The sequence below is a fragment of the Symphalangus syndactylus genome, chromosome 22, assembly GCF_028878055.3.
Source record: "Symphalangus syndactylus isolate Jambi chromosome 22, NHGRI_mSymSyn1-v2.1_pri, whole genome shotgun sequence".
NCBI lineage: Eukaryota > Metazoa > Chordata > Mammalia > Primates > Hylobatidae > Symphalangus > Symphalangus syndactylus.
In genome coordinates, this window is record NC_072444.2 from 11,453,710 (window position 1) to 11,466,676 (window position 12,967).

Sequence of the window (12,967 nt, forward strand, 5' to 3'; positions counted from 1 at the left end):
CTGCTGGGATTACAAGCATGAGCCACCAAACCCAGCCACATCAACTTTTTTTGAAGCAACCCTTGAGGCTGTGAATGTTGTTCTACTGCAGTGAAGGTAGGAAGCTGAACAAATTTTGCCATTTAGGATTTGAGTATAAAACTAAAGAATTAATGAACTTTCAAATCGAGGACAGAGAAAGGCTTCTAGGGCAGTTTTTAAAAACTGGCAGCATTTCTGTTGTAAAATACAGAATTTGTCTGTTCTCTGTACCTGGTTCCTGGGAGGTCTGTAACCTCTAAGCCCTTGGAATTTCCTGAATTGGACAGGAGTGGGCCAGAACCCATCATGAGTAAATTTATGCCAATACTATGACTCAGAATGGATGCAGATCACCAGAAAAACCAACTGCTTTGAGCCTAATCTACTACGGGGAAGAGAGACGGACAGGTGACTGAGTTCAATCATGCCTACATAAATGAAACTCCAACTAAAAACTCTGGACACAGCAGCTCACTGGAGCTTCCTGGTAGGTAAACACATAAATGTGCTGTGTTTACATGCTCTTATTCCACAAGGAGAGGGCATGGAAGCTCTGCTCTCAGGATGCTCCTGGACCTCACCCTATGTCTCTCTTCATTTGGCTGGTCCTGAATTGTATCCCACCCTCCCACACCCTTTTTTTTTTGAGACAGTTTCGCTCTTGTTGCCCAGGCTGGAGTGCAATGGTGCAATCTTGGCTCACTGCAACCTTCGCCTCCTGGGTTCAAGAGATTCTCCTGCCTCAGTTTCCTGAGTAGCTGGGATTATAGGCACCCGCCACCACGCCCAGCTAATTTTTCTATTTTTAGTACAGATGGGATTTCACCATGTTGGCCAGGCTGGTCTCGAACCCTTGACTTCAGGTGATCCACCCGCCTCGGCCTCCCAAAGTGCTGGGATTACAGGCATGAGCCACTGCGCCCAGCCCTGAATTGTATCCCTTATAATAAAACTGTAATAATAAATATAGCACTTTCCTGAGTTCTGTGAGTAATTCTGGGAATTATTAAACCTGAAGGAGTCGTAGAAGCCTACAGATCTGCAGCCAGTTGGTCAGAAATATGGGTGGCCTGAAGACCCCAGAATTTGCTGTTGGCATCTGAAGTAAACACAGTTTTGCTGAGATCTGTGCCCTTAAACCTGTGGAGTCTGACACTAACTCCAGATGGTCTGCATCTGAATTGGACTGCAGAAATATACATAACTTTCTGATAAGACATATAACGAGTTTCGTCAGAAAGGTAATATATTCTTCCCTAAATACCACACATGATATAAAGCCATGCAATCAACTGGAAAGGCTAATGAGACTTGAGAGAAAGAGCTATGTCCATTTGCTAATAATCATATACTAAACACAGGGCAGAAGACCTGGCACAAAGCAGGTATTCAATAAAGATTTGAAAAGAGGCTTTTTCTTCACCATTATGGTGCTTTGTTTTATTTTGTTTGCTTATGAACAAGGAAGCTGAGGAAAGCAAGAGAAAACAGAAAAAGTGATGCAGATCTATTAAATGTCAAAGAGGCGGCAAAGGCCTAATTTAATCCAAAGATATAACAGTACTAAGAAAGATCCCTGAAAATCAGCCAAAAGCTTTATCCTAGGTCCAATTTGTACTCTTAAATTTCTGAACCAGTGATTTTCACATTTCAGTATGTATCAGAATCACCTGGGAAGCTTACTGAAAATGGTCAACTGACCATAAATGTTTATCTCTTCTCCTTTCCAAAAACATCTTTAAAACGACAGAAAAGAAATAAAGTATTAACTGAGAAACAACAGGGGAGGAAACAAAAGTCTAGGAAAGATTTGTTATCTTTTTGAGACAGGGTCTTGCTCTGTCACCCATGCTGAAAAGCAGTGACACGGACACAGCCCACACTGCAGCCTTGACCTCCTGGGCTCAAGTGACGCTCCCACCTCAGCCTCTCAGTAGCTTAGACTACAAGTGTGTACCACCACGCCCAGCTAATATTTAAAGAAAACAAAATTTTTTTTTTTTTTTTTGAGATGGAGTTTCTTTCTTGTTGCCCAGGCTGGAGTGCAGTGGCGTGATCTCTGCTCACTGCAACCTCCACCTCCCGGGTTCAAGCAATTCTCCTGCCTCAGCCTCCCGAGCAGCTGGGGTTACAAGCATCCACCACCACGCCCAGCTAATTTTTTGTATTACTGGTAGAGACGGGGTTTCACCATGTTGGCCATGCTGATCTCGAACTCCTGACCTTAGGTGATCCGCCCACCTTGGCCTCCCAAAGTGCTGGGATTACAGGCATGAGCCACCGAGCCTGGCTTAAAATTTTTCATAGAGATGGAATCTCATCATGTTGCCCAGGCTGTTCTTGAACTGGGCTCAAGCAATTCTCCTGCCTTGGCCTCCCAAAGTACCAGGATTAACAGGAGTGAGCCACCATGCCCAGCCTATGAAAGATTTTAACGTTTTTAAAAGATGAAAGTGAACAGGGGAGATAAACGACTTGGGGCAGAAAAGTTATAATCTGCAGTGGGAGTTACGGACAACAGGGAAGAAAATCTGCTCCCCCCAACTCCCAAGAGCCTCTAAACTGAAGTACCAGCTCACTATGGAGGCAAGAATCAACCACGGATCTGAAAAATAGGGGAATTCCCTAGAAATCTATATACAAATTAGCTAGATACCAGCCTCACCCTGGGCTTCCCCATCAGCAGACTATTCTCTGGAGAAATCAATGAGAGCGATTCCCGACTCAAGAATACCCAGTCACAGCAGAGAGGGTGAAGTACTGGGTTGAAAACAAGTAAAAATCTATGTATATGGCCGGGTGTGGTGTCTCACACCTGTAATCCCAGCACTTTGGGAGGCTGAGGTGGGCAGATTAATTGAGGCCAGGAGTTCAAGACCAGCCTGGCCAAAATGGTAAAACTCTTATCTCTATAAAAAATACAAAAATTAGGCCAGTGCAGTGGCTCAAGCCTGCAATCCTAGCACTTTGGGAAGTCGAGGCGGGCAGATCACATGAGGTCAGGAGTTTGAGACCAGCCTGGTCAACATGGCGAAATCCTGTCTCTACTAAAAATACAAAAATTAGCCGGGCATGGTGGTGGGTGCCTGTAATCCCAGCTACTCGGGAGGCTGAGGCAGGAGAATCGCTTGAACCTGGGAGACGGAGGCTGCAGTGGCCAAGATCACGCCACTGCACTCCAGCCCAGGCAACAGAGCGAGACTCTGTCCAAAAAAAAAAAAAGCCGAGTGTGGTGGTACATGCCTGTAATCCCAGCTACTCAGGTAGCTGAGGCATGAGAGAGAATAGTTTGAACCTGGGAGGTGGAGGCTGCAGTGAGCCTAAATCGTGGCACTGCACTCCAGCAACTCCAGAGTCTCCAGCGAGACTGTGTCTCAAAACAAAACAAAACAAAACAAAACAAAACAATGTATAGAACTGTGGGGACTCTAAGACCAATCTCCTCAACACCAAGAATCCAAAGGCTAAAAAGCATTCCTGCCTCTAGCCTCTCCACCAGGCAGCAGGTTGAAGATTCTTCCCTAGAGAGTGTGAGAGAAGACATCCAGAGACTGACATTTGAGCGTTCCCAAGTGAAAAGGGTAGTCTAAGTCTGATCCTACAGTAAAGTCCAACAGGTAACCACCATGAATCCAGAGCTTTCATCCAGCTTTTAAATGCTTCCTTTTAATTTTATTTATTTTTTTGAAGGAGTCTCACTCTCATCACCAAGGCTGGAGTGCAGTGGCGTGATCTCGGCTCACTGCAACCTCCACCTCTCGGGTTCAAGCAATTCTCCTGCCTCAGCCTCCTGAGTAGCTGGGATTACAGGCACCCGCTACCATGCCCGGCTAATTTTTGTATTTTTAGTAGAGACAGGATTTCGCCATGTTGGCCAGGCTGGTCTCAAATTCCTGACCTCAGGTGATCCGCCCGCCTCGGCCTCCCAAAGTGCTGGGATTACAGGCGTGAGCCACCGCGCCCAGCCTGCTTCCTTATTAAATATGAATGCCCATCCATTCAATGATCACCAAGCCTCTAACATGAAAGACACCAAAAACAGAAAAAAAGGACCTTAAGAAAACAAGAAATACTATAAACAGATGTAAACATCCAGAACAATTACAATCAATATTGTCAGAGAGATACTGTACCCATGAAACAAAAACAGATGTATAAAATTCACTGAAGAAAAAAAGTGCAGGAAAAGCATACTATTCAGAAATACAGTTGTCCCTTCGCATACACGGGGCACTGGTTCCAGGACCACCTTTGTATATCCAAGTCTGCTCATACTCAAGTGCCACAGCTGGTCCTGTAGAAACCACATATATGTCAGCCCTCCGTATACTCTGGTTTTCCATCTCTTGAATACATGATTTTTGATCTGTGTTTGGTTGAAAAAAATACACGTACAAGTGGAACTGTTCAGTTTAAATATATTGTTCCAAAGTCAACTATATATATCGGGGAAAGAGAAGAGCTCAAGACAGATACTACTGTGGGGTTGTGCTGGGGCACAGAACTACTGATCTTTTTTTTTTTTTGAGACAATGTCTTGCTGTCACCCAGACTGGAGTGTAACTGTGAGATCATGGCTTACTGCAGCCTTGACCTTTTGGGCTCCAGTGAGTGATTCTCCCACTTCAGCCTCCTGAGCAGCTGGGACTACAGGAGGCACCACCATGCCTGGCTAATTTTAAAAAATTTTTTGTAGCTTTTGCCATCCGGCAGTCATTGAACCCAGCCACTTCCAGGTCCCTGCCATCCTGCTCCTTTGCTTCCTGGGAACCAGCCCAGTTCTGAGCCGCCCACCGAGCCTCCGGGAATGCCTGGCTATAAGCTGGCTTTAATCTTGACAGCCATGCCGTGGCCAGAGACTACTGCTGCTTTGAAAAGTATGATACAAGCCCTGATGAACAGAGGAGCAATAGTGAGGGACTTGGAAAACCTGGGCGAAGGAGCACTTCCTTATAAGATCTTCGTCAACAGCACAGCAGAGGCAGGTATTTCTTGGTGAATTTTTATGCACCAACCACAACTGTTGAAAGCATGATGGAGCACTTGTCTAGAGATGTAGATGTGATTAGACAGAGTACTGTAAAACATCCCAGGAACTAAAAGAATATGAAGAGATTGTCGTAGTCACGCTTGAAGAAAAACTATATTCCACAAAGAAGCAGCAGTGAGGGCCAGGCGCAGTGGCTCGTCTGTAATCCTAGCACTTTGGGAGGCTAAGGTGGGTGAATCACCTGAGGCCAGGAGTTCAAGACCAGCCTGGCCAACATAGTGAAACCCCGTCTCTACTAAAAGTACAAAATTTAGCCCAGCGTGGTGGCATGTGCCTATCATCCCAGCTACTTGGGAGGCTAAGTCACAAGAATGGCTTGAGCCAGAGAGGTGGAAATTGAAGTGAGAAGATTTTAGCCTTATATAGAATTTTAGATTTTAGCCTTATATAGAATTCCTTCACATTTGAGCAGCATGGATGAGAAGGAATAGTTTGCAAGCTTGGCCTTTATTTAAGAGTGTGTTGCAGGTGCCGTTTGATTTTTCTAAAGTATTTTTAGCCCATGCTACCCTTTGCTGCAAGAAGTAGGGAACTGCTCACTGACAAGCTTCTCTGTCATCTGTGGTAACAGTGGATCATTCTTGATTTTGTTTTCATTAGTGTCATTTCTTTGTCAGCGAGGACTTTTCCCCTTCCACCAGTCACATCCCCCGCCCCTCGCTTTTTTTTTTTTTTTTTTGAGACAGAATCTCACTCTGTTGCCCAGATTGGAGAGCAGCGGTGCTATCTCGGCTCACTGCAACATCTACCTCCTGGGTTCAAGCGACTCTCTTGCCCCAGCCTCTTAAGTAGCTGAGGTTACAGACACCCACCACCATACCCAGCTAATTTTTGTATTTTTATTTATTTTTTTTTTGAGACGGGAGTCTTGCTCTGTCGCCAGGCTGGAAGTACAGTGGCGTGATCTTGGCTCACTGCAACCTCCGCCTCCCGTGTTCAAGCAATTCTCCTGCCTCAGCCTCCCAAGTAGCTGGGACTATAGGCGTGTGCCACCACCCCCAGCTAATTTTTTGTATTTTTAGTAGAGATGGGGTTTCACCATGTTGGCCAGGATGTTCTCGACCTTGTGATCTGCCCTCCTCAGCCTCCCAAAGTGTTGGGATTACAGGCGTGAGCCATCGTGCCTGGCCATTTTTGTATTTTTTTTAGTAGAGACAGGGTTTCACCATGTTGGCCAGACTGGTCTCGAACTCCTGACCCCAAGTGATTCGCCTGCCTCGGCCTCCCCATATGCTGGGATTACAGGTGTGAGCCACTGTGCCCGGCCAGTAAAAGCAAAACTTATAATACCACCTGGGATTGTAAACTAGTCATTCAGACTGTATAACCATGCAGAAATAAAAATTGAAGAGCAACGTGTTATATAAGCAACTTTTGCTCTGAGTAATAAACTTGATTTTAGGAAAAAAAAATTTTTTTTTAAGAGAAAGAGTCTCACTATGTTGTCCAGGCTTGTCTTAAACTCCTGAGCTCAAGCAATTCTCTTGCCACAGTCTCCCAAAGTGCTGGAATTATAGGTATGAGCCACTGAGTCTGGCCAGAACTACTAAATTTTTTATTTTTTCATTTGTTTTTAGAACTACTCATTTTATTATAAATCTATTGGTATTTAATTACTTCACTTAGATATATAAATAATTATTTTTTTAAACTCACTAACCCAACTTTATTTTTTTGAGATGGAGTTTCGCTCTTGTTGCCCAGGCTAGGGTGCAATGGAGCGATCTTGCCTCATTGCAACCTCCGCCTCCTGGGTTAAAGTGATTCTCCTGCTTCAGCCTCCTGAGTAGCTGGGATTATAGGCATGTGCCACCACGCCCAGCTAATTTTGTATTTTTAGTAGAGACGGGGGTTTCTCCATGTTGGTCAGGCTGGTCTCGAACTCCCAACCTGAGGTGATCTGCCCACCTCAGCCTCCCAAAGTGCAGGGATTACAGGCATGAGCCACGGCGCCCAGCCTAACTCAACTTTAAATTTTCTTTTTTAACAAACCCTCTTTCGTCCTTCCAGTACCAACAACATCAGCATCACCTGGGAGCTTGTCAGAAATGCAGAATCCAGCTGGGTGCAGTGGGTCACATCTGTAATCCCAGCACTTTGGGAGGCTGAGGTGGGTGGATCACCTGAGGTCAGGAGTTCGAGACCAGCCTGGCCAACATGGTGAAACACTATCTCCACTAAAATTACAAAAATTAGCTGGGTGTGGTAGCAGGCGCCTGTAATCCCAATTACTTGGGAGGCTGAAGCAGGGGAATCGCTTGAACCCAGGAGGCTGAGGTTGCAGTGAGCTGAGATTGCACCACTGCACTCCAGCCCGGGTGCCAGAGCGAAATTCCATCTCAAAAAAAAAAAAAAAAAAAAAAAAGAAATGCAGGATCTCAGGCCCCCTCCTAGAACTACTGAATCTGATGTACATTTTTAACAAGATCCCCAACCGATTCTGAAACACTGAAGTTGGAGAAGTATTGCTCTAGTTGTTTTAAGTGGTCCAGAACTTTAAGATTACTAAACTGGTTCCCCCAAAAACACATGCTTTAGAGCAAGCTGTGAATTGGGAGATACCAACAAAACCAAATAACTTTAAACCTAAGGCAATTCTAAGAGTACTGGCAAAAATAAACACCCAAACTAGCTGTGCACATGGAATTTTTTTTTTTTTCCTGAGACAGTCTTGCTCTATCACCTAGGCTGGAGTGCAATGGCGTGATGGCGTGATCCTGGTTCACTGCAACCTCCACCTCCTGGGTTGAAGCTATTCTCCTGCTTCAGCCTCCCGAGTAGCTGAGATTACAGGCGCCAGCCACCACACCCAGCTAATTTTTGTATTTTTAGTAGAGACGGGGTTTCACCATGTTGGCCAGGCTGGTCTCGAACTCTGGACCTCAGGTGATCCACCCGTTTCAGCCTCCCAAAGTGCTGGGATTACAGGCATGAGCCACCACGCCTGGCGCACATGGAATTTTTCTCTACTTTTTAGGAAGGGTGAGAAACCAGACTGAATGATACAAATATACCACAGGTGTATCTTGCAACAGTGCCATCTGGTATGAGTACTCAGGTTGGTTTTCTACCCAGACCAGCTGGTGTTACATTGCACAGCACAACCTGGGACAGTGAGGGATCATACAACTTTCTCTGACTGTTGTGGTTTTGTGGAGATGAAGCAAAAATGAGGGAGGGAGGAGAGTTCCATTTCTAGCAAAAAGGAGATCTGTGATGATTCTGTGTGAGAAGCCAGTGGAGGATTTCACCCAATTGTCTCCTCTTAGTTCCAGGAATGGGGGTCAGAAACAGCTTAGGCTTTAGACAGCTGACTGCCAACTTCTTTGTGAATTAGGGCTATCAGCTACTCAGCTCACCCTTTCTTCCTGTTTCTTCACTTCCTCAGAATGCTTCTGCAACGCCACTTTGAGCGACTCTCTGATGAGCTGGACTTCAACTTCAGAAGCAGAGAGTTTCTTTTCAAGGTCAATCTTTTCTCTGCTCAAGGCTTCTGTCTTCTGTGCAAACTGTGCACGTAAGAAAGTGTTTTCTCGCTGCAATTCCTGCCAGAAAGATTCTCAATATGTAACTGTTCTCTACCCTTATAGTCTCATGTACTTTACTTATTCCCAGCATACTTCATGGTCAAATATCATTTTTCTCCAAGAATTTCTTCAAGAAGTGGTTCTCAACTGGGTCTTAGGGTTAACAGCATCAGCATTACCTGATGTTGTAATTTGTTAGCAATGCAATTTCTTTTTGAGTCTTGCTCTGTCACCCAGGCTGGAGTGCAGTGGTGCGATCTTGGCTCACTGCAAGCTCCGCCTCCCGGGTTCACGCCATTCTCCTGCCTCAGCCTCTGAGTAGCTGGGACTACAGGCGCCCGCCACCACGCCCGGCTAATTTTTTGTATTTTTAGTAGAGACGGGGTTTCACCGTGGTCTCGATCTCCTGACCTCGTGATCCGCCCGCCTCGGCCTCCCAAAGTGCTGGGATTACAAGCATGAGCCACCGCGCCCGGCCGGCAATGCGATTTCTTAAGCCTAACTCCTAGGCCCACCAAATCAGAAATTGTAGGGATGGGTCCCAATAATCTGTATTTTAACAAGCGCTCCAGGGATTCTGATGCACACTCACATTTGAGAACCACTGCCTTAAAGCAATACCTAAGCCATTGTATACTGGAAGGAACCTAGGACAAGACATTAGAAGACCTGGGCTCAAAGCCTGGCTTCCCTCCACTCATTCTCTATATGATCTCAGGCAAGGTCTTCCTCTTTCTCGGGCTTCAATTCTTTCATCAGTAAATTCGAAGAATTAACTAGATTTTATTTAAGGCACTTCCCACTCTTAACATTTTGATTCTATGAGACAGGATACTGCCTTAATTAGGTAGCAAAGCCAGTGCTATAACCTGTCAAATATCCAACATTCAAATGCCCAAATTGCAGAAGCTTGGTCAACAAAGCAGGCTTCTTTTCAAACTCTCAAGCCCCACAACCACTGATCTCAGTGAGAATATTATCTTCTTCAGCTGCTCCTAGATATGGAGGATAAAAATGAGAATGGCCGGGTGCAGTGACTCATGCCTGTAATCCCAGCACTTTGGGAGGCCGAGGTAGGTGGATCACGAGGTCAGGAGTTCAAGACCAGCCTGGCCAATATGATGAAACCCCGTCTCTACTAAAAATATAAAAATTAGCCAGGCATGGTGGCGGGCACCTGTAATCCTAGCTACTTGGGAGGCTGAGGCAGGAGAATTGCTTGAACCCGGGAGGCGGAGGTTGCAGTAAGCCGAGATTGTGCCACTGCACTCCAGCCTGGGTGACAGAGCAGGGGGGAAAAAAAAAAAAGAGAATGGCTCTAAATCCTGCATTACCTTTGCCTCTCTCTCCTTTTGGCCAGGGCTAGAAGATTAAGACTTCTCATAACATCACCCAACTCTAGGACCTTACTATCTACCTTTCTTCCAAGTATGTCTTCACACCCAGATATCTGGACTTTCACCTGGTTCTTAGCCTTTTCTGCCCCCACAAGGGCATGATAAAGGGTGCTTTATAATTAGTATGTTTACTCTTTAAGGGCAGGGACACTTATATCACTTGATCTCTTTTGTATCTCCTGGATACCTAATGGTGTCAAGCATAGGGAAGACACTGAGTTATGACAAACAGAATGCCATCCTGATGGCCAATACTTACCTGTAGCCTCAGCAAGCAGACATCACCAAAGGGGGCAGGGCGGCCCAAGAGGGCACTGTGGACTTGCAGTTCGCTCTCTCGCACTTTCTGCTCCAGCTGAGAGATGTGTTTCCTCTGCCTGCACAAGCCGGTAGAATCAGGTCAGGGTCCTGATGCTAACCCCTCACAGTATGAGCCCCTACTAAGTACAATCCCTATTACGTAAGCAAGATCTTAGATTCTGGAAATCACTATTTTCTGAAGGAAGAAGAACAAATGAGAAAGATAACTGAGGGGAAATGAGGAAAAGATCAGAAGCAATGAACTGGCTACCCCCTTTAGGCATTCCCTAGAGCCCCTGAAGAAATACATAACTGGCCTATTATATTAGTTATATATACGACTAGGCTGCTTATCAAACTGCCTCCACCATGAGGCAAGACATGGACCTAAACAGAGGAGGAATGCTTTGCCCTTGGGAAGACTCCATTAGGTGTCTTCAATGGGGCCTGGGAGAGTAGTCTGGCTCCGTGGTACCCCTTGCCCTCTTACTTGTCAATGAGAAGCTCTTTTTCCTTCAGAAGGTGTTCATTACTGTTCAAGATGCTGATCCACTGTGCTGGCTCTAAGATGGGCAGTGAAGGAGCAAAAGCAGCAGGATGGTGGCAGATGGCTCCGTTCTGAAGCTGAAAGGCAAGTAGGCCCAGATGAGCTTGATCTTGACCCATACATGCCTGAAAACACCTGAGCAGTAATCAGCTGGGTCTGTAGTCAAGGCCCAACTTGGCTCAGCCTGATGAGGCCCAATGTTTATGAAATAATTTTAGCTCTGAGGCATGACTGGAAAGAACATGCCAGGAAGGCTTCTGCCAACTGAACACTCCCTGTTCAAAAAGGCTCTAGCTTCTAAGAAAAGGTCAGTTATCTTTTATTATCTAGCAACAGAGGCAAACCAGGAGCTAGGATGTCCTCACCAACCAAGGAAGGGGAATATGTCTGCTCCCTTCCTTCCCACTCTTCAGCAGCACAAGGATTTATTTTATTTTTATTTATTTATTTATTTTTTGAGATGGAGTCTAGCTCTGTTGCCCAGGCTGGAGTGCAGTGGCACGTCTCGGCTCACTGCAAGCTCCGCCTCCCGGGTTCGCGCCATTCTCCTGCCTCAGCCCCCCGAGTAGCTGGGACTACAGACGCACGCCACCATGCCCGGCTAATTTTTTTTGTATTTTTTTTTTAGTAGAGACGGGGTTTCACCGCGTTAGCCAGGATGGTCTCGATCTCCTGACCCCATGATCTGCCCGCCTCGGCCTCCCAAAGTGCTGGGATTACAGGCGTGAGCCACCGCGCCCAGCCAGCACAAGGATTTTTTAAAAGAAAATATGCTGGGCGCAGTGGCTCATGCCTGTAATCCCAGCACTTTGGGAGGCCAAGGTGGGCAGACTGCCCGAGCTCAGGAGTTCTAAACTAGCATGGGCAATGGGGTGAAACCCCGTCTCTAATAAAAAATACAAAAAATTAGCCGGGCGTGGTGGCATGCGCCTGTGGTCCCAGCTACTCAGGAGGCTGAGGCAGGAAAATTGCTTGAACCTGGGAGGTGGAGGTTGCAGTGAGCCGAGATCACGCCACTGGGCGACAGAGCAAGACTCTGTCTCCAAAACAACAACAACAACAACAACACACACACACACACACAACAAAAAAAAGAAAACATAGGCCAGGCGCAGTAGCTCACCCCTGTAATCCCAGCACTTTCAGAGGCTGAGGCGGGCGGATCACAAGGTCAGGAGTTCGAGACTAGGCTGGCCAGCATGGTGAAACCATTTCTACTAAAAATACAAAAATAAGCCGGGCGTGGTGGCACGCACCTGTAGTCCCAGCTACTCAGGAGGTTAAGGCAGGAGAATCACCTGACCTTCGGAGGTGGAGGTTGCAGTGAGCAGAGATCACGCCACTGCACTCCAGCCTGGGCAACAGAGCGAGACTCCATCTCAAAAAAAAAAAAAGAAACTACAAAAGTGGCAGACAGAACACAGGGGCTCAAAGAAGGCTTTCATATTTATTTATTTATTTATTTTTTGAGACAGAGTCTTGCTCTGTCATCCAGACTGGAGTGCAATGGCGCGGTCTCGGCTCACTGCAACCTCCACCTCCCAGGTTCAAGCAATTCTCCTGCCACAGCCTCCTGAGTAGTTGGGACTACAGGTGCATGCCACCACACCTGGCTAATTTTTATATTTTTAGTAGAGGCAGTGTTTCACTCTGCTGGCCAGGCTGGTCACGAACTCCTGCCTGCCTTGGCCTCCCAAAGTGCTGGGATTATAGGTGTAAGCCACTGCACCCGGCCTCAAAGATGGTTTTTAAACCCCAGCTCTACCAATTACCAGCTCTATGACCCTGGACAGATTATGTAGTCTAAGAACCTGGTAAGTTTCTACATCTACCTCGTTAGTACACTATGAAGATTAAATAAAATCCTGTAGGTGAAAGTACCTTAGCCTAGTGACTGGTATAAATACGTTTTTAGGTTTTCCTCTGTAACCTTTTGCTATTTTGGAGACCCCATCTGGTGCTTAATTTGACCACCAAACAGATTCAATGGCCAACAGCTCACAAGCCTGTATTTCCTGTCTACAAACATCTTCCTTCTTTTTACAGCTATTTTCTTTAAGCCAAAACTCAAAGGACAAAAGCTATTACAATTCTAAGAACTGTACAGAACCTAGAAAATCCAAGG

At 46.0% G+C, this 12,967-nt stretch overlaps 1 protein-coding gene and 1 pseudogene across 10 annotated transcripts in view; one reads left to right on the forward strand and one right to left on the reverse strand.

The window, feature by feature from the left end:
• The window catches only part of CEP85 (centrosomal protein 85), a 42,045-nt gene that overhangs the window by 10,824 nt on the left and 18,254 nt on the right, over positions 1 to 12,967 (reverse strand). For all 10 annotated transcript variants that reach the window (XM_063631425.1, XM_055261087.2, XM_055261086.2 and 7 more), the window contains 3 exons: positions 10,786 to 10,919; positions 10,255 to 10,372; positions 8,431 to 8,616 (listed from right to left, as the gene is read on the reverse strand). In XM_063631425.1, the coding sequence (XP_063487495.1) occupies positions 8,431 to 8,616; positions 10,255 to 10,372; positions 10,786 to 10,919 (438 nt within the window). The remainder of the gene's footprint in view (positions 1 to 8,430; positions 8,617 to 10,254; positions 10,373 to 10,785; positions 10,920 to 12,967) is intronic.
• On the forward strand, positions 4,768 to 5,189 carry LOC129471937 (small ribosomal subunit protein bS6m-like; annotated as a pseudogene).